General features: G+C 45.7%; 1 protein-coding gene across 1 annotated transcript in view; it reads right to left on the bottom strand.

The window, feature by feature from the left end:
- The window catches only part of LOC142573844 (RYamide receptor-like), a 360,940-nt gene extending 335,890 nt beyond the window's left edge, over positions 1 to 25,050 (bottom strand). Inside the window, exon 1 of the mRNA XM_075683089.1 lies at positions 24,545 to 25,050. Coding sequence (XP_075539204.1) covers positions 24,545 to 25,050 — 506 coding nt within the window. The remainder of the gene's footprint in view (positions 1 to 24,544) is intronic.
- Between the last annotated feature and the right edge of the window lie 224 nt (positions 25,051 to 25,274).

Consider the following 25,274-nt stretch of genomic DNA (forward strand, 5'->3'; position numbering starts at 1 on the left):
TCCCTGCAATAATGTGTCCTCTAACATAATTTTTGTACTATAGATTTTCGTAGTCCTCTATTAAAAACCCGTAGGTACCCTGTTTTGCACTCCTTGGTATAAATCAATTGCTGTGGAGAGATACCTCGGCTACTCAATTTCTCTCTGTTCCTTAGCAAAAAACGTTAATTAACTAATAACAATATTAATATTATAAATATGACGCTATTGAATATATGACGTCTGACAGTGACTCCGTATATGTATTTTATTATACATCAAGAAACTTGAAATGCTTATAAACATAAATTCAGCATCCGCATAATTTCAACAAAGTAAACATTGTAAATGGGCTCTAAAGCCTGAAGCACGTCCTCGCTAGTCTGAATACATGAACTGGGACGACATTTAGGGTAGTACAATGCTGTATGTCTCTATTCTTACCATGCCTCAATTTTGATATACTTTGACCTAGACTAATAGGATGTGCCCATATCATGGCTAACTTCCTGTAGAATCCTTGCCTCAACCATTGACACGATTGGGTTTTGTTCAAGGCCTGGTCAGACAGCAAAACAGCTCACCCAAGCATGTCTTGGTTTTGGCGAGCACCCAGCCAGATGCAGTTTCCACGCTTCTTCTAGGAAAAGAGCCCATAAAAATTCCGTATAGCTTACATGTTATCCTATGTTACCGGACTCCTCAGTCCCGACGACAGAATCTGCAGTCTCCTCAAAGTGCCATAATAAGATCTGAATGCGCAAGTGTCGTTGAAACTTGCTTCGCATGTATCCTTTCTGCTGCGCGCGCCATTTGCGATGCGCTAATGTCGCATCATAATTCTGCATTGAACCAAGGCTGCAGCGTGAGGCCATCAGGCGTTAACAACTTAGGCGTGCGGAGTTTTTATTGCAGCCGGTGGTAACTGCTCAGCGCAGAAGGCATCTTGATTTATTTAAGAGGGATTTAAGAGAGAATGTGTGCTGGTCTTCAAGAGACAATACCTGTACAGCATTTTATCGCCTCATGGTTGCCGCATGCGAAGACTCAGAAGTGTCCATATTATGTCGTACTGAAGAGAAATTTCATATAGTTTTGTATATGTCGAGGCTGGCAGAAGTTTGCCTCCGTCGTCGGCTAAGCACGAATAAAAGCGGCGCCGCTTTTATTCGCGCTTAAACAGCGCTAAACAGTTTTAAAAATTGAGGATGAAAGCAAATCTCTCGTGGCCAATAAATGTTTTTTTTTTATTCTATACCAGAACAAAGGAAGGATAAAAGTTACCTTAATGTAAGAGATTTCGTGTTTGCTTTCTTGTGTCATTTCCTGTGTTGCTCTGTCAAATTGCGTCCTATTCTATTACCGGCCAGAAGTGAGCAGCCGTTAGGGAAGCAGTGCCAAGTTACCGTTCGATAGAGTATTTTAGCCGAGCGTTATGGTTCAAACATTACCGTTAACCCTTCCGATTAAATGACCGTGAGTACACGCACACCCAGCAAATTGCGTATGGCATCAGCAACGATATTGGTAAAATTTTAAGCATATAAGCGACAAAATTAGGAGATGTCTGACGTGCAAAATTTTCGAATTGAATCGGACAGAAGTATCCGAGCAAATGAAACGACTTTCGACTATCGAATAGACTACCGAATGTTTCCAACTTCTAGCGAAAGTTAAATATGAAGTTTGCGTTGAGCCCGTTCCGCAACAAAATGCTCGTTTACGTTATATAATACATCGAACGCCATTTAGATCAATTTAGCAGCTTGGAAATCAAATACAAAGGAAAAGCGATTGCATCTGGTTAATCATGACGGTGACAGTAATGAAACAATGTAGAAGCAGGTCGCCAGATGCACGTGGTAGAGTGTAATGCTCGCTAAAGCAACTAAGTGAAATGCTGTAATACGGCACATAGCCTGTGAGGAAGCATGGCGAGAATATACAAACAATAGTTTGCCTTAATTGAGACAAGCTGACATGCCACCTAAGGCGAGTCACCCTTGTATGACGACTAGAGGAAATATTAAGCACAAGTGATTCTCATGTTCGTTCAAGTCCTGAGCCCATATTCACAAAAACCTCTGCCGCCTATAAGTGTTCATGAGAGATAATATTAGCGAAGGCGGCCGTTCAATGGCAAAGCGCTCTTCAACCTAAAACTTTGTGAATTTGGTTCGTTGGTCCACATTGACAAAAGCTTTTACGCTGTAGAACAGTTTGTAAGACAAAATTTCAGCTAATACTGATGCTGGAACTACCACTAGTGAATGTGGCCAGCTAACGGCAAACGCACTTACGAAAGAAAACACATGTGGAATCGGCCCCTGATTCGCTTTTCACAACAGCCGCACTTAGCTTGAAGCAAAATTATTCGGAAGATATTTGTATCGGTGTTTCTCTCTGTAGAGAGCAACTGTTTTCCATTACAATCAAATAGCATATACTATTGGGTTCGTATTCGAAATTTTCAAATATTTGCATTCCCCAAGAAAAATATGTGAATTTAATTCTTGGGTTTTATGGGCCACAACTATGATTTGATTATTAGGCACGCCGTAGTGCGGGACTCCGGATTAATTTTGGCCACCAGAGCATCTTTAACGCGCCCCCAATGCACGGCACACGGGTGTTTCTACATTTCGTCTCCTGATATCCGTCTGTAACAGATATCCGTGCTCGTGCGGCGCTTGGGCGCGTACGATCTGTCCCGCACCATCTGCGCATGCGTATAACGAGCCGGCGCGAGCTTGCGCGCGCCCTGAGGCTGTATTACCAAGAGGGCGTGCATACTGTCTTCAGTCTTTCCTGACAATCATCTCACGTGTCAAATCGTAGAAGTTGTCCATCACTTGAGAGGAAAAGGTCATGATAGTCTCTTTTCAATAGATATCAGGTCATTGCGGTATCATTGGTAATGAGGACGCAGATAAGGCAGCTCGGGCGTCAAACCAAGAAGACCACTGCGTCCCCATTCCTCTCTTTAGGACCGACGCTGCGAGACACCTTCGCATTTTACCACGCACGCTCTCCTTAGCAGAGTGGAACATCGCACATACAAGGCGTACAAGACTGCACAGACTAAACCCTTCACTGTAACTCAGACCTCCGGCCGGACTGCACCGACGCGACGCGTCTCTTCTGTGTCGGTTGTGGCATGGAGTTGCTTTCACGAATGCCTACCCAGCACTAATTGGAATGACTCTTGTGTGGTTTACATCCCTGCCTTCCTTATATTCTTCTCTCTCGCTCTCAGTCCCCCCCCCCCCCCCCCCCCTGTGCCGTGTATATACTAGTGAAACCGCAACTTCACGCTCTCCTTAAATCGCCTATTATCTGAGGAGTTCTTCATAACCTTCATAATTTGCTATTGCGCTTTGCATACCCGTACTCTCGTTTCGCAGCTTGTCGCAAAGCGACCACAGCACTGTCATCTTATAGCACAGCGTAGTCAAGCGACAATAGCAATCCTTTTTTTATAGGACACCCCCTTTATGAAACCATGCGGTCATGGTGCCCGACGAAGCTGTCGCCACGACTACGTGTCTTATGCCTCGCTATACACTTGCATACAAGGCGCGCAAAATCTAATAAACTGTCTCGCTCACACAGGATCACTTTCAGAAAGCTAGAAAAGTTGTGCCAAACCAGTCTCTCCAGTAGAAAGACTGAACTAATATTCAGAATCATAGCGTACACATCGCGAAAATATTATAGCCTTTACGAGGAACATTTTATCGCCATCTCTCTCTAACGTACTATCATTATATTATTCGAACCCTATTGGCATATATTCCCGTCATATTACCATAATATTGGCACTCTTCTTTTTTTCGTGCGAAGCAGACTGAAGTTCCTAAGAACTACAGCGGACGCCGAACGCGGCTGTCGCTTCTTAAAAAAGTTGAGATCGGGTTATTCTGACGAATCAGCTGCTTGCATTTGGTTATTGTGCATACAAACAGTTTGCGGAAGAAATATCGTGATCGCCTTTGGCAGTAGGGACAGAAGTACTATTTAACACTCACGATGTTTGTTTAGCGCTATTGAAATATACATTATCCGATGTGTTAGTTCGGAATAATAACAGTAGTGTGTTGGCTCACTTCGCTTTTTTCGTGCTCTCCCACGAGGTTCCAGTTCCTTCTCTGCCCTGAACTATGACATGTCTTGTTGGATCACCAGTTCCTAGCACAGACACCATGATTTAAGTCCTTCTGCTATCGCTTATAAATTTCTTGCTGACACTAAAGACAAGCTCAACATAGGATACAATCAAAACTACGAGACGCACACTGCTGCTTTTATCACTAAAAAAAATTGGTTAAAGAACCAGATATTTAAACGCGACATTAGTGTTTTCTTTTCATTGCTGTGCACATGTTTTATGGCAAAAAAAAAAAAGCAGAACGATAGCTTTTTTTTTCTAGCGAGTGCTTTCGTCGCACGGAGGTGCCCTCGGTTGTAGTCCTCCGGGCTTGTAAAGCGCTGGATTGAAAATAATGACGACGACGCTAAAGTAAGCCATGAAGGTAATGGCTCCGGACGTGTGCCAGCTGCTTAGAAAATTTCGCATTGCGCGCGGTGGCCACAGACTACGAACGATCCGCGCAAGCGTAATTGTATAAGTGCTTTTCATTTCAATGGGCATTGTAGGTTTCTAATTATTCTATCTTGCTTTCTAAATGCCAGAGTTACTATTGTGCAAGTAAGGTGAACGATTTACGACTGTCGTGCTGTCTTTTTTCTTTATTAAACGTATCTAATAGAAAGAGAGTTAAGGAAAACTACTGCTGGCTTGCGTGAATGCAAGGACAGACAGCAGGTGCGCAGCCTTTTGCTCTTGAACTTCAGCCTCAAGGTGTCTTGAGTGCCGGTAACGAGCCTAGCTACCTGTGAATATTTAAGGCCTAACCTGATGAAGTAGAACTCACCCGCCGTGGTTGCTCAGTGGCTATGGTGTTAGGCTGCTGAGCACGAGGTCGCGGGATCGAATCCCGGCCACGGCGGCCGCATTTCGATGGGGGCGAAATGCGAAAACACCCGTGTACTTAGATTTAGGTGCACGTTAAAGAACCCCAGGTGGTCGAAATTTCCGGAGTCCTCCACTACGGCGTGCATCATAATCAGAAAGTGGTTTTGGCACGTAAAACCCCATAATTAAAAAAAAATGAAGTAGAACTTTCATAATGCGAGTCGAAATGAGAAGACGAAATTTTACAAACTACGTGATAAAATATGTCTTTCTTAGATTACTTACATACCAGATCGTATTCGCTGTAATGTTTATGGATGATATTCGTCACTATGAACAAAATATGTAACAACCATTGAAAGGCCTCTAGAACCCTGTGATCACTGATTTCTTTCGTTTCAATCCTACCTTTGCACTTGCTGAATCAGTTAATTTCTTTTAGAATAGACAGTTCACTTTGTGGAATAAAACTGGTGGCGCACCTCATACATGTAGAAAATCCGAAAGGCGAAGCAGCTATTGCGACAGCAAATTAGTGGACAGCTATATGAAGTAAGGATAGTAGCTTTATCGGCTATATAAACTTGTAAACATAGGCACACTAAATAAATTAACAAGCACGGTGTCACGCGCGCACAAGCAAACATGAAAACATCTCACTTGATCACCGCGGAAACTCGCTATAAAAACGCTGGAGCGAGGAAGCACGGCAGCAGCAGCGAGCGAATTGACCTTCGTGCTGAGTCTCTTATCAACGCGAACTAAGCCGCAGAAACTGGGCGGCGGACTGTGTCCTAGTCGCAAACGGCCTTCAATATAAAGCGGCCCGGGCAGGCGCGCGCGACCGCCCGGGCCGCCCGGAGTAGAACGCGTGCCTCCTCCCTACCCTCTCCTTGAAGCCTCGCGCGAGGAAAGACGGCGCTCTTCCTTCCCAATTCCCTCACTTGCGTGAGCGAGACTGGGCCGCGATCGCTGCTCTCCCTCGCATGCTTTCACTCGCACATACAGAATACGGCGCGCGACGACGATCTTATCGCCCTTGGACTTCATACGGAACCACACGGTGACGCCAACGCCAGAAATGCGCCTGGAATGTCCATATAATTGTTATCGCAATAACATAGATTCTGTTGCGATGAGAAGTATTGAGCTTCGGACAGGCCCACTCTTGTTGAAGTGAACCTCGTTCAAGTGTTGCTAATCTGAGAGCCGAAGTGATGCTCGTAATGCCGTAGCACGTTCTTTATATAGGTCTGATTTCGCGAAGCAAAGAACACATATGTCTGAGTCCGAGGATCCAATTGTGACACCAACAAGTCTGGCACCACTATTGCTCCTACCCCGCTGGCTGCTCTGGTAAAAGGATTTGACCAAGTAAGGGCAGCAGCAATATGCTAGACTGAAGTTGCTTCAGTGTGACGCACTTCCAGCAAGTGTTATTCTGATGAGTTTTAGTTTGAGGCAGCACTGTCACTCCTACATGAGGGTGGTAGTTTATGTGGAATAAGCTACACGGCGGGCTAACACGCCGAAAAAGAAACTTTAGCTGAACAGCTTTACAGGGTTCTGCAAAGAAAGAGCCGCCTGCTCCAGTTAAACTGGATACATATTTGATGCATTCTTGAGCTCACTCATCTTCCACTTAAAGCGCTGTGTTATAGCCGGCAGCTACGCAGGAATTTGCGCTATAGTGAAACGCTTACGGACACGTTCCCTCATGCATATGTTTCAGCGCTCTGCGAACTGTAATGAATGCAAAATTGGCAACATGGAAATGAGCCCAAGATCCTCGTATGGGCAGCGAGCATCGTGTTGATATGCAGGTCGTTACCTAAAGAATCGCGTTGATGCAGATTTTTGTTTGCATGGCATAAACCATCCAGATACATAGTGCTGCTGACACGGCACGTAAGCGAGTATCACGACTGAATGCTGCTGCCGCATATTCTCAGTCATTGTGACTACGTTCGCCTTATTTGACCGCGCGAATACAAAGTCGGTGTTCTTTTTTTTTTCTTTTTAATTCGAACACAGGAAAAATTCACCGACGATACGATACTTCCTAATGCGAAATTTGAGAACACTCTATAGGTGTTTTTATTTCGCGATATATTGGCTGGTGCAGACAATCTGTCTCGCGCAGCACGTTGAAAACGTAGCACAGTATGGCGCGACTACCTCGGTAATCTGGAGATCGCAAGTGGCAGCGCGAGGGTAAGGCACGGGCGCGATTTACTGCAGCCGCCGCAGACAGGCCTCCGAGACGACGCGCGCTACTCTGGCGCCATCTCGTAGTCATCGTCACCGCACTACGCTTTTCTTACCCACCTCCTCCGCTTTCCGCCTCATGGTACCGTTGCACCCTTCTAATCCACTTTCGTCCTCGCGTCTATCATCCTCCGCGGCACTCCACGTTCGCTCTTTCGTCCATCGCTATGCTCGTTCGCTCAGTTACGCCAATGTCGCCGCTCGCCGCAGGAACGGGAACCTAAAACCCAGACCACACTTACGCTTGCGGACGCGCGCAAGCTCGCGTTCACGCGCCCACGCATGCGCACACGGTGCGGCATGGCTCGTACGCGTCGAAACGCGGCGTGATCTCGGGAAACAGCTCCTCTCTGTTATCGCGCGCTTGGGTTGTCTCGCGTCGGCGCGCCTGGCTACGCAGCTACGGCGCGGAGCGTTCAACTCTCAGTGAAGCAGATTTATATCGTGCAAGAATGTGGTTCTTCCTTCCTTTTTGCACTGATCTAACAGCTATAAAAATATAACAATTACGTTTATAAATATCGAAGCATCTTGAAACGCTGTCAGTAACAAAGTACGAAGCGGCGCCTGCCGAGGCGTCTGTGAGTGAGCCCAGTGAGCTCGCGCTGTCGCGCGTCTTTGTGGATGCAAACTGCCATTACTCGCGAGGCGTGGCAGGCGCTAGGCGCGCAGACGCGAGCTAGCGCGCATCCGCAAGCGTACGTGTGGTCTCGGCTTTAGAGCTGCGCCCTAAAAGGGAAAAAAGAAACGCTTACAAAAGTTACTCGAACTACATCACTACAGATGAATTATCCGAGCAAGTTGGTATCAACTGGAAGAAAAAAATTCACCTACGGTTACGATACTCCGCAATGCGAAATTTGAGCGCTCGTCTGTAGGCGTTTTCATTTCGCGATACATTGAGGCAAAGACTATGAGAGAGACATGTAGCAGAGTCGGCAATGGTCGAAAATTCGATCTACGGGTCAAGCGCATCGGCTTTTATACGTGACTCATCGAAGGTTCCGGTGTAATCACTGGTGCCGCGTGGCTTCCAGAAACTATTACACAATTCGCGTCACGCTTCCAATCAGATTACAAAACAATCGCGAACCATGACAATCGAAACAAACGCGAACGAGACTGAACCATGCAAACCAAACAAGCGCGAGCGAGATGACACGAGAGCAGACGATAGTATGAAACGAGCGTTACGGCTGAGACCAGTGACGAGTACTCATCGAGTGGTTGGGCAGGTCCGCATGCACCAGCTTCCCGCGCGCACGTCACTGAAGGCGCTGCTCTCATCGGTCTCCGCTTTTCGCGGCTCGCGTCTTTCATACCCCGCTCCGCCTTCACTCTTCCAGCTTTCGCTGGGCTCTTTCGCTCGGTTACGCCTCCGCCGCCGCCGCCGCCGCCTACGCGCGCCGCAGGAATGGGCGCCTAAGAGCTGTACTATAAAATAACGCAACCCATATAGTAAATAAACAAGTCGCAATAATTAATTTCCTAGTTACCAAATTTGCGGCACATTTTCATGTCGAAATTGAAGGGGATTGTCGTAAAACTCTAGTTCCCTGTTTGTACATTTCAAATTGGTCATGTAGACCGAAATAAGTCGCACCAAATCATTCGTTTAATTTGCCTGATTACGCACGTCAAACCGCGAGCCGTGGCTTTCTGTCCTACCCTTGTGTTATATAACAGCGTGGCGTAAAATGAAGCTGCCGTTGTACTTACTACCTCTTCTCACAAGCGAATTCCCATCGACGGTTTGCGTAACTCCCAGTTGGATCCGTAGTCGCTTCAGAAGCAGGGACAAGCTGGAACGTTTTCTCGCGCCGAATAGCGAAGCTTCATTCTACATCGCCCTGCTACGTCACAGACATTGCACTGCGAGCCGCGTTTCGAAGTGCTGCATACGTAATCAGGTAAATGCGAGGAATGATTGCACACCTGTTATATCGATTTACATGGCCGTGTTGAAGCGCACAAACACGGAACTAGACCCTTTGAAGATGCTCCGCAAATTTCCAATATAAACGTGCACCGTAAAGTTTGTAACTCGGAAGGTAATTAATGCAAATGTGTGAATTAGTTAATCAGACGCTTTGGCTTCTTTAAATGCGGATGCATTTCTGTGTTTACCCAACGAGAAGAACCATCCATCCGTCAGTCCCGTAAGACGATCGCTTTGTATATAGCTCCCGCAGCAGCGAGCGAATTGTTGTGCCATTACCACAAGCCCGGATTCCGAATCTGCAAGATGCAGAATTTATCCTGCGAGCGCCCTTTGGACAAACCCGGGGCTGCGCCGAAAGGCACAGCGCCCTAATTCTCCCTTGACAAGCCAAGATGCTGAGCCGTCAGGCAGTGGTGTCCTCCGGAGAAGCATCGGCGGGCAACATGTTCAAACGTGTCGCCAAGTGCCAGACAGCCCGGCGCCGTACCTCCCCTTGCCTGGAGGTCACCGCGCCCGCCAACTTTGAACGGGGTGGCCAGCGCGGTCGCTGGTTGGACCTCTCGGACGACCGTCGAGTGCTCACTTTGTATTGGGCCGTTTGAGTGACAATGGTTTCTGGGGGCTTATAAGCCGCGGCGCGCCGCCTGGAAAATCGGATCCGCCGACCCACCGGGAGCAGAGTGCCGCTTTTGACTGGAGTGAGATGTGTCACGCGTTTTCGCTGGACGTCGCCGTGCGGGAACAGTCGCGTTTGCTGTGAGCTCTCGGCCCCAGTGCCGATCCCTTCATGTCCTGTATAATGACCTGTATATAGTGTATAAAGTCCCTTTTGTTATTCTCACCGACGCCTGACTCGGAGTCTTCGCTACCAACGCTCTGTCACGAAACGGGTGACGAGCGCTATGGGACCACAAAGTCGTAATAGTGGTGCAGCGGTGCAAAGTCGTAACAGAATTCACCTTCGTGCGGCCGCTCGCTTCAACGCCAACCAAGCGGCGAGAACACAGCGCTTACGCAGCTCCAAGCACACGCAGCACTCTGCCCCTTTCTCAGATTGCTTTCAAGATACAGGCCCGCGCGTCTCTCTTCAACGCTAAGTAAGCGGCGAGAACACAGCGCGCGAAGCTATCAGCAGTCGGCACGTAGTGTTGACTTCGCAGAGCGCTTTCAAGATGCGGTCCGCGCGGCCGTGCTACGCAGCCCCCGCGGCAGTCGGCTTGGTCAACGTTCATAACGATTCGACACGGATGAATAAGTCGCTAAAGAGCGATAACAGCTTACGATTATCGGAACGTCATTAGCGCACATGGTGCCGCCACTTGCAGTGCTTTGTTGCGTCATCAGTGCCCTTTGCACCACCATCCGCACCACTTCGTGTCGCCGCAACGCTGTCGTTTGTACTGGCGGGTTGAAGTTTCATAACATTGATAGTCACACTGGGCTGCGAGGATATTAGCAATTAGCACAATGCTTACGCATCTGTAGACAACTCCTACAGTAGTTTCTGAGTAAATATTTTCTTTTTTTTTTGCAGATGGTGGGGGGTCCGCTGGTGCAGGTAATTAATCAGTAGTGGTGCTAATCGAGTAATTTTAGTGCGCTTTTCAAGAGAAAATTGTTCCAAATAAAAGAAAGAAACAAAGAAATGTGCAGTTTCGCCCGAAAGGCGAAGCCTCGATTGCGATAGCAAATTAGTAGACAGCTATACGTAGTAAGGATAGTAGTTTTATCGGCCGTATAAACTTGGAAACATTCGCCTACTAACTGAATTAACAAGCACTGTGTAAGCGTGCGCAAGCAAACACGAACACATCACACTCTATGAGCGCGGACACTCGCTCTCTAAACGCTAGTGTGAGCAAGCGCGGCCACAGTAGAGAGCCAAGTAACCTTCGTGCTGTCTATCACTTCAACGCAAGGGCGGCGAAAACAGCGCGCACAAATGTATATGCAGGGCGCGCGCGACCGCGCGCGGCCGTGCAAAGTATGCACTTGATGGCGGATTCGCAGCCGTGCCCCCTCCCTCCCGTGCTGCTTCCCCGCTTTCCTCCCTATCGCGCGCGAGATTGAGCCGGGATCGTCAGTTCCCCTTGCGCCCGCAGTCGCGTAAGATGCAGTTGCTGCCGTAGCACAACGCCGCCTCCCTTCCCCCCACCCCACTCCTTTTGCGCGACGGAAGACGGCGCGCTCGCTCTCCCCTTTCTTCCTTCGCGTGCGCCAGATTGAGCCGCAGTCGTCGGCTTCCCTCGCGAGCTTTCACTCGCACATAAGCATGCGACGCGCGGCGACGATGTTGTCGCACTTGTACTTTATACGAACATCACGGCGACGGCAAATTGCGCCTGGAGCGACCATATAATTGGTATCGTAACAAAAAAAAAACTATATGCGAGCACGACACTGAGGCAAGTCATATGTAAATTTCGGTGCATGCAGTGTTGTTACTACACCACGTCACTATACAGCTATACTACGCCACTGACGACGCTGAGACGGCCTACAAATATAAGTATAGTCGTAGTTTGGTTAACTGTCGTACCGACAATCCCGACTTATATCGTCTAGCGGTCGCCATCAGGCTGGCCTCCGATCGTCGTCAGACCGGTGTTTGGTAAATCAGTCGCCCAGCAGAAACATCGCAACAAACACGAACTCTGATTGTATGATAGTGCTTCTATCTCCATTAGATGTGTACTCGGGAATAAAGAGAAACATGCTTCTCAAACCCAAACGGCACGAACTCTGGTAGAATTATTTGTGAGCCGTGAATACGCGCAGATTTTCGGCGATGGCGGCTCCTTTGCGCCAAGGTTAGACTTAGCAAGCCCTCAGAATTTGTGAACGCGCATAGCAGTCGCTTCTCGGCCATATTGAGCAACACCAGCGGAAACAAGTGCCTCTTGACTTTAGCGTTCCTCATGTTGGTTTGAAATAAACTACATTTGACGTCGTAGGAAACACTTGCAAAAGGTGGGAAGCGCCCGCGGCATCTCATGGTGTCAACAGTGGTATGTCACAAGCGTCCGCCCTATCTCGCGCTTCTCTCTGTGACATGAGCCTAAACAGCTTACTGAACTTGTAGATGTTGGTGAGTCAGTACAATATTTATTTCCAGTGGCGCACTGCTTGCGTTTGGCGCTCAGCGAGCATCAACCGGCGTCTCCTTCAGTAAAGTTTCTGGTAAACAATGCATCAGCATCCACTATACATAAAGCAGACAACTCGAGAAATGCTCCCGGTTTAGGTCCTGGTTTAAGCTCCGAATACGTGAGACTACGGGGCAACCAAGCCTTTCACTGGTAACTGGAAAAAAATATTTGCAGGATATCCACACAATATAATTCGCTCATGTTTCATACAGCGGTCATTTTATGTAGAAAGCACACTGTGTACGAAATCAATAGTTTCTGCGCAAAAATATGCTGCCATAGTCCCCTTAAGGATTGTGGTTGCGTTAACACTGTCTGCATGCTTTGAATACGAACTACTGGCAATAGCTTGGCGAATATTTCGAGGTAGATCATCCCTTCTCGGTTGTAATAGCCTTCGAGAGAAGCCGAATAAGTTAAAAAAAATTCGTACAAATTATACATTTCTTGCTGCCAGTAAAGACAAGCTGAACATAATATACAATCAGATATGCCCGCCCTCTATCCTACGAGACGTCCACTAATGCTTTTGTCACAGATGAAAATTGATTAAAGAACGAGATACTTAAACGAGACATTAGTGTTCTCTTTTCATTGCTGTGCACATGTTTTATTACAAAAAAAAAGGAAAAGCAGAACGATAGCTTTCTTTTTTTTTCTAACGGGTGCTGTTGTCGCACACCCTCTGTCGTAGTCCTCCTGGCTTGTAAAGCATTCGATTGAAAATAATGACGACACCGCTACAGTAAGCCATGAAGGTAATGGTTCCGGAGGTGTGCCAGTTGCTTAGGAAATATCGCAGTGCGCGTGGTGGCCCCAGGCTACGAATGGTCCGCGCAACGGTAATCGTATAAGTGCTTTACCTTTCAATGTGCATTCATGGTTTCTAATTATTCTTCTTTTTTAAAAGTCAGTTTTACTATTTCGTAATTAAGGTGAACGATTAGCCAGTATCGTGCTGACCTTCTTTTTTGTTTTGTTTTATTAAGGGCATCTAGTGGATAGAGAATTGAGGAAAGCACTACCGGCTTGTGTGAATGCAAAGACAGGCAGCGGGTGCGCAGCGTTTTGCTCTTGAACTTCAGCCTCAGGGTGCCTTGTGTGCCGGTAACCAGCCTAGGTTTCTTTGAATATTTACGGCCTAACCTGAAGAAATAGAACGTGCCTCATACGGGTCCTAATGAGAAGACGATATTTTACAAACTATGCGATAAAATATTTCTTTCTTAGATTGCTTATATCCTCTAAAGAATTCAGTGCAATGTTTATGGATGATATTCGTCGCTATGAACAAAATATGCGACAGTCTTCGAAAGGCTTCTAAAAGCGTGCCATCACTCATTTCGTTCTTTTCAATCCTTCCAATTCCCATGCAGAGTCAGTTCTTTCTTTTTTTGAGAAAGGACAGTTCGCTCTGGTGGAATAAAAGTGGTGGCGCATCTCATGTATCTCAAAATTATTTTCAGGATATCCACATAATACAATTCACTCATGTTCCACACAGTGGTCATTTTATGTAGAGAAACACGCGGAGTCTGAAATGAATAGTTTCTGTGCAAAATATACGGTGCCATAGCCCCGTTAAAGATTGTGGTTGCGTTAACACAGCCTACATGCTATGGATATGAACTACTGACGGTAACACGGCGAATTCCCCATCGAGGTCGATTGTTCCTTCTCAGTTGTAACAAGCCTCGAGGGACGCCGTATAAGTCGAAAAGAAATCGCGTACGAGTTACGTAGTAGGTCCAACAGTGGGTATACAGTGCGTACAGCTGTCTAATAATTTTCTATCGCAATCAGTGCTTCGTCTTTCGGGCGAAACTGCGACAATTATGACAATATACCTTGCAAGTGCTCGTAAATCTTCTTACGACTTTTTACTATTTATCGCATGGCGCACGCATTGGCTCTATTAATACGAAGATAGCCTATTTTCATGTTCTTTTTTGCTTTTTTAGGAAAGAGGTCTGCGCAGATAAATCCTGGCAGGAAGCGTCCTGATGCGAACAGCGTAGCATGTGACGCTCGCACCGCAAAGGGTTGTGTGCGCTTGCGTATACATTGTCGCCGACCTCGCCGTGATAAGGCGCTGGCATGCCGTGGGGTGGACGCTCGCGTAATATTATGAACAAGTCGTAGTTTCGCTGGTAAGGCGAAGCATTGTGATAGTAAATTGTTGGCCAGCGATACAAAACGAGTTTAAAAATTGGAGGACGCTTAAGCTTCGCCTTCAAGAGTGGAACGCGACAGCGTTCCCGTCGACCCACCAAGGGGTGTAAGACAATAGGGAGTTTTAGAATAGGGGCCCCAATAGTTTGGGGCCCCAAAGAGCTTTGCGGGTGTTAGCGTTGGGGCACGTAGGAGTGAAGAGTTTTAGAATAGGGTTTTACGTTTGCGGATAGCGTCTTGCGCTGACAGCGCCACTACGGCGTCAAAGAAAAGCTATTAGAAATAATTAAATAAAATATACCATTTTATGATAGGAATAATAACCTTGACTTGCGTGTATTCGCGTTTAATTACAATTTAGAGGTTATTCTGTAAGCAGCAAACAATTAGTTGCACTTAGTTTTGAGCAAACCAACTTTACTAGCCTTCACCAGCCAAGCTTAGCCGTGTTAGGCCTACGAACCATAAAATCCACAATCGAATTCAAAATCAGCGGCGTCTAATGAGTCAATCTTCATAACACACGCTAGTTGAGAGAAAGCGATAACCGCAGTCACTTCTCCTAGCTTGCGAACCTCACGCGTTACCGCGAATCGAACCCAGTTTTGTGCTAGGTTAGAGCCGTCGCTTCGATGGGTGCCGCCATGTTTGCCGACGCAAAGCTTTTGGGACCGCTATTTGGGTTCCCGCTAAATCGGTGAAATAGCGTTCCCAACGCAAAACCCAAACGGAGTTTGCGTCTTGCGCATGCGCAGTGGCTTCGACGCTATTTCTTTGGGGCCCCAAAACGTTTGGGGCCCCTATTCTAAAACTCTCTAATGGGCTACGGCGCAGCGACTACGCGACCCGCATCGGACGCGGTGAGCGTCGAGCAACGCAGCGTTCGGCGCGACAACGGAATGTGCGCCTGAGCAAGCGACGCAAGCCTGAGCCTTAGAAACACCTAGTTTCTAAGGCAACATCGCGTTCACTAGAGGCGCTTTTTACCGCTTTGAAGCATCGAACTCGTGGCTCAGTGGTAACGTCTCCGTCTCACACTCCGGAGACCCTGGTTCGATTCCCACCCAGCCCATCTTGCAAGTTGTGTTTATTCATGAAGTGCCTGCTGGGATTTATCGCTCACGGCCAACGCTGCCAACACCGAAGCCGACGACACCTGCTTTTCTGCTACTCGAGCTCCTTAACGCTGTCGCGTTAATAGCTTTAGCAGGTGCATAAACCGCTGTACACATTAGCTTACTGACCGAATTAGCAAGCACGCTTCTACTCGGGCATGGAGTGTGGGCATTCACATTTTAATGCGTTTTACAGGTGCGAGAAACTACAAACTCTGCCCGGAGAAATTCTTTCGAGTAAAGAAGAGAGGCATTTCCCCCTTACTGATTACTAGTAGTAACACGGTATGTCAGTTCTTGTTTAGATACCTCGAACTTCATAACGATGGCGAAAGGTTGCACACAGACGTCGTGAACAATATGTCCTTGGCGGCTGCCTCAGCACGTAAGTGTGCCTTTCGCAAGGTGGTATAATTCTTGCGGACTGTCTCCTGCAACTTGGTGTTTTTTAAAATGCGCCCATGAACGTTTTACATTTTCCCCTATGAAAATCTGGTGTCTTAACACGAGCTGTCTGAGATACTCGTACACGTTTACACTTCGCTCAGATTTTTTTTCTAGGGATTGAGTACTTTTCTCTATAAATAGTCCAACGCAACATGTTAAGCGTGTTATTAAAGTGTGCTGTATTAGGCAAGCTGAACTTCTTTTCTCTCTGTATAGTGAAAGCACTACGCACGCAACAGTTTAGGTTTAGCGCTAATAAACGCTTTCCATGTGGTCGGTCGAAGCCGGTGATAAATAAGGACCATGTTGAAAGGCCAAGTATCGCCGAATAAGACAGCTTTTCGGACATCTGGTGACCTACACAGCGCCCGTGTTAATTAGCGAAGTGGCTCCAAATATGAAGTGATAAATTACCCTTCAAGTGCAGCGAGTTAGTTAAAGTATCCGGTGTCGAAAATGTCGTTCTGTTTGAGCAGAGTTTTGATCTAGCGCCTAAAACTTTCAATTTTCAACGACAGTTTCTCTCCAGCGCTTGTGAACGAGCAACCTGACCTATAAAAGGGGCCACTTTCGGTGTTTACGCTTTCGTGCTCACACTTTCTGAATAGGGGTAAGTGCGCCGAGCTCCCAAGATTTATTATGTTTACATTGAAACGGGTTTTTTACCTGTATCCTTAGTTGTGTATGGTTTATCACAGACCTTTCTTCCACGATAAAAACGCACGCGACGAAGTAATCAATGGTACGCCTATACTGGATCGTACGAAGTCGCTGCTATCCAATGCACGGTGTACGTGCGAGAATACACACACACACACACACACACACACACACACACACACACACACACACACACATATATATTTATATATATATATATATATATATATATATATATATATATATATATATATATAGAGAGAGAGAGAGAGAGAGAGAGAGGGAGAGAGAGAGAGATAGAGAGGGAGAGGCTTTCCTACATTAGTTCTTACTTATAATCAGCATCAAGCATACTGCCTAGCTTTACTATTGACTTTTGCTTAAGGGTGTTTCAGCATACCACCGTAAACCTGCGGATCAGGCTAGGTTGTTATTTGCTACTGAAACTCCCTTACGATGCATGTGCTGCAGAGCGCGAGATTACCAATAAAGCAAGCTTGCATAAGTGTAGCCAATGAGGAATATTAAAAAAAAAGGAGATAATGACGACAACCGCGGGAACGTTGGAAAGTCTGCAACGCTTGTGACATTGACCGATGCTTATCTTCTTTTTTCTCTACATTTTCAATGCCGGTAAGCAACGAGCACGTGGATTTCAGGAGAAGTGGCCGCGTTTTCACTATGCATGTCGTGCAAAGAGAACTCTTGACTCCGCGAAATGGCCTTCTATCTCAGCGAGTCAAAAGAACATCGCTTGACACGCGCATAGGTTTATATGTCGCACTTATCAGCGCAAAGCAGTGCCTAAAAAATGAACCGCACAGGCAGCAGAGTGAGAGAAAGAGAGAACAAAGGAAAGTTGTCTCGCCACGTAAGGAGGAGCACAAGACTGACCGACAAAGAAAACGTTAGAGTGAACCGCTACTGTATACCGAAAATCTCTCTCTGCCGGTCCAGTATTTGCACGGTGTGGTCCGGCTTCGGAAGAGTCTCACCTATACATGTCGAGGGGCAGATTGCGAGAACGGGCGAGGTCCTTGTACTTTACCCTGTTAGCTCGGACCTCATGTGCTCGTGCATAGAGCGCCTGCAGACATCGATTTCCCCTTATCTCCCTCGACGCGAACCGCTGCGCGAGCCTTACAAGGCCCGCATTGTCATTTCGTCCAAGTGGTTGCTCGCACACACTTATCCTGCTGCTGCTGCTGCCCCGCGGTGTGTTGCGCGTAGTGCAATTGACAGGCGCGCTGAGGAATCGTTGGACGTGTGCGACACTTGGGAAGAGACGTCAAGCGCTCTTGTGTGCGACACCTAATACGGCCGCCTGTGCTGTTGGCCGCCTGGAATGTCACCCCCTTGCATGGCGGGAACGCTTGTCAGGCGACACAGAAGGATTGAGAAACAATTTACGCTTGTCTCAGAAGAGAGTGTAACGCTGCCGGTCATCGGTTGAGAAACAGCCTGGTTCTTTCATTGGATTTCGTCTGACACTGCACATAGTAAGGACGTTCTCAAACCAAGTCCATCGTAACAACTCATTGCTGATGTCTCCGAGCCGCCCTGTTATCTCAGGCTTGCTCACTGAGAATTATCATTAGATTCCTAACAATTAGTCTACTAATAAACATTTACAATTTGCCTCTTGCAAGCCATTTATATTCAGATTGCGTTCTCGTGCCACCTATAAGTCCCATAATTCGAAGGCGCTTTTAACGTTCATTCCAGATACGGGTCTCAACGAGATACTTCAATTCGGTATGTTCTTTACGTGTGTGTCACGTGTAGCATGTCTTGTGTGTACCATTTCATTTATCGTCGTTTTCACCAGGCATAGCGTGTTAGGTGTGCAGCCAGGCAAACCTCTCAAAAATTTTTTTTCTATATAGGCTCTCTCCTATAATTAGTTATTATCTAAAGCCCGTCTAACGTAACACTGACCAAAGTAGGCCACCCACGCAGGACAGAAAGGCGGTGTCCACAAGCGCGGAGCCGTTTTCTTTCCCATCGCCATCCCCACGAAGAGAGTGCTGTTCTTCGCGCTGTCGTTCTCTATTTATTTATTTACTTAATACCTACAGCGCCCAATGTTGGGCATTAGAGTAGGGGGAAGGAATATACAAATGATGGAAATACAGATGACTGATGTTACAAAAGGATACATCTAATACACAATACAACAAAATATTGATATTGAAAACACAGTATTTAACACAACATTTCACCTAAGGTTAATGAAATACAATATAAATACACTTTAGTACATAGTACAACGCAATGATATTATTAATAATAATTTTAATACTAATAATAAAGTAATGAAAATAAAACAGCGAGTAAGGCAAAAAGCCGCGGACAGGAAAGGTTAATCTCCTATTCTGTACGAAGCAAAACACTTTTTAGAACTAAATATATAAATGTTTCGACAACAAAGTTTCGAACACAGATGGCGTTGCTGTGACAATTTCGAGCGGCAGTTTATTCCAATCATGTACAGTTTTTGGAAAGAAGTAATGCTTATATAAATTGATACGGCATTTGTACTCTTGTACCTTTAGCGGATGATCTGTTCTAGGTGATATGTAGCTTGGGTTCTTTATGTATGTGTCCCTGCACAAACCAGTCTTGCCTGTGTAAATATTGAAGAAAAGTTTAAGTCGCAAATATTTCCGTCGGTTCTGGATTAGTGGTCATCCCAAGTTAACGCGTATTTGTGATGAGCTCTGAGTGAAATCATAGTTGACGGTAACGAACTGGGCGGCGCGTTTTTGTATTCGTTAAAGTTGATTAATGGCTGTGTTTGTCTCTGGGTCCCAGGCAGAGCTGCCGTACTCTAACATCAGACGAACGTTTGTTAAATAAAGCGTTTCTTTTACCTTATGTGGGGCTCTCCAGAAATTACGTTTTAGAAAATTTAACATACGACTAGTCTTAGACGCCACGCTCTCTATATGGTCATTCCAAGAAAGATTATTTTTAAAGACAACGCCTAAGTACTTGTAACTACTTACCTGGATCAATGGTTCAGTGTTTAGAAAGTAATTTTTAACAAGCGGTACCCTCTTGTTAGTGAAGCGAATGACATTGCACTTGGCAGAGTTTAATTGCATGCTCCAGCTGTCGCACCACGTGGACACTGTTAGAAGGTCATTTTGTAAGGTACTTGAATCGGCAGGGGACGTAATGGCGCGATATATGCAACAATCATTAGCGTACAGGCGTATGTGACTTGAAAGATGCGTTCCTATGTCATTTATGAATATCAGAAATAACAGCGGGCCCAAGACGGGCCCCTGTGGAACGCCCGATAAGACTTCAATCTCTGATGAGGTCAGTCCTTCAAGGACAACACGCTGCTTTCTACCAGCAAGATACGCCTCAAGCCATTTCATCAGTGATGCTGGAATTTTGATGGCAGACAGTTTTGTGAGTAGAAGGTTATGTGCAACAGAGTCAAAAGCTTTCTGAAAATCCAGAAATACGCAGTCAACCTGGTGTCCGTTATTTATTGATGATGCGATATCATGGGTGAATTCGATTAGCTGAGTGTCACACGAGAATCCCCAGCGAAACCCATGTTGCGAGGGGCAAAAGAATCCGTTGCTCTGTAAGTGACTCATTAAGTTGGTATAAATTATATGCTCTAGTAGCTTACATGAGACGCTAATTAGTGAAATAGGTCTGTAATTTTTTGTCTTTGTCTTGTCACCGCCTTTAAATACAGGTACTACGTTACCGCTTTTCCACTCTTTAGGCAGGGACGCCTCTTCGATGGATGCCTGAAAAAGAATTACTAGTAATGTGGCGACGGATGGAGCACAGTTCTTTAAGACATAGTTTGGAATGTGATCAGGACCAGATGTGAAGCTAACTTTAACGTTCTTGAGCAGTGAAGCAACTCCCTGTTCTGTTATTTCTGTTATCTATTTGTTCGAAGTCGGTAAGAATTGGTAAGTCTTTCACAATAGCGGCAGTGCCGGAATATATTGATTGGAAGTAGTGATTAAAGTGCTCAGTTTTGCTGGTTACGTCATCACCATAATTTACGTCATCTATAGTATCAGGCACAGCTACTTTGTTGTTCCTTTTACTTTTGACATACTTCCAGAGATCTTTCAGATTAGATTTTATTTTCTCACCTAATGTGCGCAGGTATGTAGCCTCAGCGTTCCTCATTTCTTTGTTGATAATCTTGCTTAGGTCTTTCATCTTAAGGTACGTGTCGGAATCCGGGCATGCGCAATATTTGCGATATAATCGGTGCCTTCTGTTAATAATTGATCGAAGGTTGTGGTTCATCCATGGCTTATCAGCTTGCCGTCGCGACGATACGATGCGTAATGGGACGTAAATTTGAACTAATGACAATAGCTTAGCTTTAAACAAACACCAGGCAGAATTAACGTCGGTGTTTGAGGTGTGTCGACGAAATTCAGGTAGAAAGCCGTCAAATTCCAGAGATTGGGATGAGTAACCTGCTTTATTATAAAAGAACACATTCCGTGGCGGTGGGCTTTTTCTGCGCATAGCAGTACACGTTAATTTTGCATTAACGACTTCATGGTCGCTTATACCGGGAATTACGGTGACGCTGGATACAAGATCTCGATTGTTACAGAGAAACAGATCAATTATGCTTTCATTAGCTGATTCTAACCTTGTTGAGCGCTCAACAAACTGGAACAGAGAGTTGGCTTTTATCAGCTCGCAAAATGCTGTGGAAATAAGAGACGAGGAATTGTTTTGCGGTTGAAAGTTTTCCCATTTAATATGGGGAAAGTTAAAGTCCGGTGACCTGCAGTTTGGGGGCCTGTAGAACGATCCGATTGCTACAGAGTGGCCGTTTGCAAGCACCACCCCACACCAGACCGTTTCACAGAGGCAGCTTTCTACGTGGATGGGAGTGCTGCTGAGACTGCTGTGGATCAAAAGAAAGACACCACCACCGTGGCTGTTGCGGTCTTTTCTGTACACAGTGTAGTCCGACGGAAATAGTTCGCCGTTGTAGACTGAACTATCTAGCCATGACTCTGTGCCAATGACTACATGTGGTTTTGTCGATTCGAAAAGAGATTCAAACTCATGTTTTTTTTTTGTTTTTTAGACTTCGACAATTCACGACAATGAAATTCAGGTTGTGAGCCGTCTTCCGAGATGTAGCAAACTGTGATGGCTATCCGTCTAACTCGATTACATTATCAGAACTAGCATTATACTTGTAGGTCTTTTTACCTATTTCGAGCTTATTGAAGGCAAGTTTGAAATCACTGCCACGTGATTTAGCAATGTGAAGCAACTTCTTGCGTTCAAAGCAAACCTTCTTTGAGTAGTCTTCACTAATGCCAAATCCTGTTCCCTTTAGTCTCGAGGCGGCCTCAAGGACACGTTGCAAGGATGCGCGAAAATTTTGCAGTTCTGTACTTCGACACCGCCATTGTCGGTTGCAGCTCTTTTGTGCTCGAGTTGCCATGTTTTTTATTTGCCCATGTCACTTTGGATTTATTTTTTTCTGAAACGCGTCATCCATTCACCACCTCCTTTATATTAAAAGAAAAAAAAACTGCTGCTTGGTTCTTTATATTTTATGTGCATATCGCTCAAGATATCGAGTTCCACATAGAAATAAATGGAACATGATCCTAAGCGAACAAACAACACAACGCTGATAACGCGAATTAAAACTAAAAGGATAAAACGAAAGTGAGAACCACATTAACGCAATATTTATATAAAAGATGGTCCACGTGATGAATTAGCCTTGCGCCAGTAACGGGAGCGTACCCCTCGAATTTTAAAAAAGATGATTGCGGACGTCGGTCTACGCCAAGTGTTTCTTTTTCGCGTTGTAGGTGAGCGTACAACAGAAAGTCAAGCTTCGGTGAGAAGTGTTTTTGTTCTCTTTGTTGGGCTCACAGAATTGATAGAATTCGACACTGCTAGAAAGGTAGTTGAATACTAAAGCGCCAGGCCATCTCGTGTCTTATATTTTTTAATCTTAAAATCATACGTATCGTGCTCAAGCTCCACTTATGTGCGATGTCAAATATCCTCTTCAACGCCTCATTACTGCAAAATTCTTTCACTGTGGTCAGAAAAAAGTATACTGTTGTAAGTAAGTGCGATGTGCAATTTTCACCGTAATGCTTGTTTTCGTAAACCTAAATAAATCAGCATTATGAAATCTGGCGGTGGCGGGGAAACTAATATACGAGCTTGCCGCACACCAGCGTGGAGCATACTGTACAATATTAAAATTAACACCTTGAACAGCGGGAAATCATAACTTTGTATTTTACCACATCCAAGTACTGGCTACTCTGCAGCATCCAGTATAATAACTGTTGAATATTATGCCACGGTCTGAAGCAGCCAAAATATTTTTGCCACATACCCGGATATCACAGGAGTCTATCAAGAAATGTGAATGAGTCTACGAAGAAAACTTGAAACGTGAAGCTTCGTCTCTGGCTGTCCTTGGTAATAATATGTTAAATAGCCTGGCGTGTCATTGGGAAAATAATGATAGTAGCAAAAATCCAGTAAGAAGATTCCTTACTGCACTTTTACTACGCTTCATAAATTACGTACAAAAACGAGAGAAAATGCAAAAAAAAAGAGATATTGTAACGGCAGCAAGGAACCTTAACACGCTCTAGAAAAATAAAGTTCAAGCTCTGGCAACATGGGGCAATGTTAGTGCTTCTATTCTGTCACAACCGCAAGGAGTTGGCTTGTTGAAGTCCTGAAAGAAACTTGCATCACCTTCTAATTTTGGCATGGCAAACACTCACCCGCGGCCATTGCCATATGATTGTTGCTAGCCTTACGCAGCCAGTAACTATTATCACATGGAATAGCTGCCCGCAAACACTAGCAAAGGTGTTTATTTTATGAAAATATGAATCTTCCTTGGCCACTTTTGAAAAGAAGCAATGTGCGAAATTTTCGACTCATGCAATATAGTGTAAAACGTCAAGCATGTTGTCATGTAATAACACTTAATCGGTTTTAAGCAACGCTTTCATAGCTGTTTGTGAAGAACGCTGTTGCTGCTTAGAAACCATTTACAAGTTGAGATCACATGACCCAGATCGGCCTTTCCACTGCGAACCGCCTCTCTCAACATAAACATGATGCACAGGATACGCATGACGTAGAACGAATGACAACGATAGAACGACCGCGATGGCTAATGTTACAGGAAGCCAGGATTCAGGCGGCCTCATAATTGCTAAGCGAAATTTGGAAGGGATCAGCTGTTTTTCGTTACATAAAGTAACTCCGTGGCAATAATACTTTCAGTTTTCTAAACCAACACAACTGATTATTAGTTAACGTTAAAACCGGGCTTAGCGCTAAATTTCCAGAGCTCGGACAAGAGTATCGACAATACATTTATCGAGATTTGCAGATATTTATGTGCAGGCAGTTCTTTCAGGAGCGTATTTTTCATTTTCTTTAGCACGTCAGAGGTAGTCTTGATGAATGCTGCGTAGACATTTATAATCGGTACATTTGCTTGTGTGATAATGCCTAATGCATTTGATTACAAGCACCTTCCTCCTAAGTATTTAAGATACGCTGACAGCAGACTTAAAGCTTTGTGTCAGTAAGCTATTATAAGCCGCGGCAAAAGTAATGTTTGGGGATGATAACGGCAAAACATAAATCTGAGAATGAATGGTACAAACAGTGCGATGAGTACCAATTACCGCACAAAAGTACTTTCAACTCTAGTGGAATCTCGAACATTTCTTATGTCCATCGACAGAAGAATAGTTCTTAATGGAACAAACACAAACACAAAACCTTTGAGCGATAAGCTCTTGGAAGTACTCACCGGTCGATGCCGATGGCGGTAAGCGTGTAGACTGAGACTATGACCGACACGTGCTGCATGAACAGCACGACGGGGCAGAAGAGCGGCTCGAAGATCCAGCGGCCCAGCATGAAGTCGGTGTAGGTGAACGGGATGGAGAACACGGCCATGGCAATGTCCGACAGCGCCAGGTTCACCAAGAACAGTCTGAGTTCGCGCGACGACCGTCGGCCTAGCACGAGCACCACGATGACCATCACGTTGCCGCCGAGAGCCAGCAGGGCGGTCAAGCTGTACAGCACAATGAGGAACGCCTGGAGCTCGAAGCCCAGAGCAATCATGGGAGGATAATCGTCAGCCGTGAGATTAAGCCGGAACGACGGCGCTGTCGAGTTCTCTTCGGACGGCGCCCAGGAACCTGAGGCAAGCGTAGGGTCTGTGGCTATGTGGCCCAGAGCTGCCGAAAGATTATCGCCATTTGTCAGCGCTTCCGACACCGTGGGTAGCGGCATCATTGGCATGGCCATGGTCAGGGCCGTTGTATTCGAGCCGGAGATTCTTGATTTACAGCTCTCCTTGAACTTTATTAGACGAACTGTACCGCAACAATTTCTGTCGCTCACCTGTTTTAGATGCGGGCTTGCGACTCGCAGCTCGGGTTGCACAAACTAATTTGACGACCACCGCCGGTTTGTGGTCCGAAATGCAGCGCCTTTCGTAGTAGTTTTGTATTTCGAAGCAAAATCTTATT

Source organism: Dermacentor variabilis, chromosome 1, assembly GCF_050947875.1.
Source record: "Dermacentor variabilis isolate Ectoservices chromosome 1, ASM5094787v1, whole genome shotgun sequence".
Lineage (NCBI taxonomy): Eukaryota > Metazoa > Arthropoda > Arachnida > Ixodida > Ixodidae > Dermacentor > Dermacentor variabilis.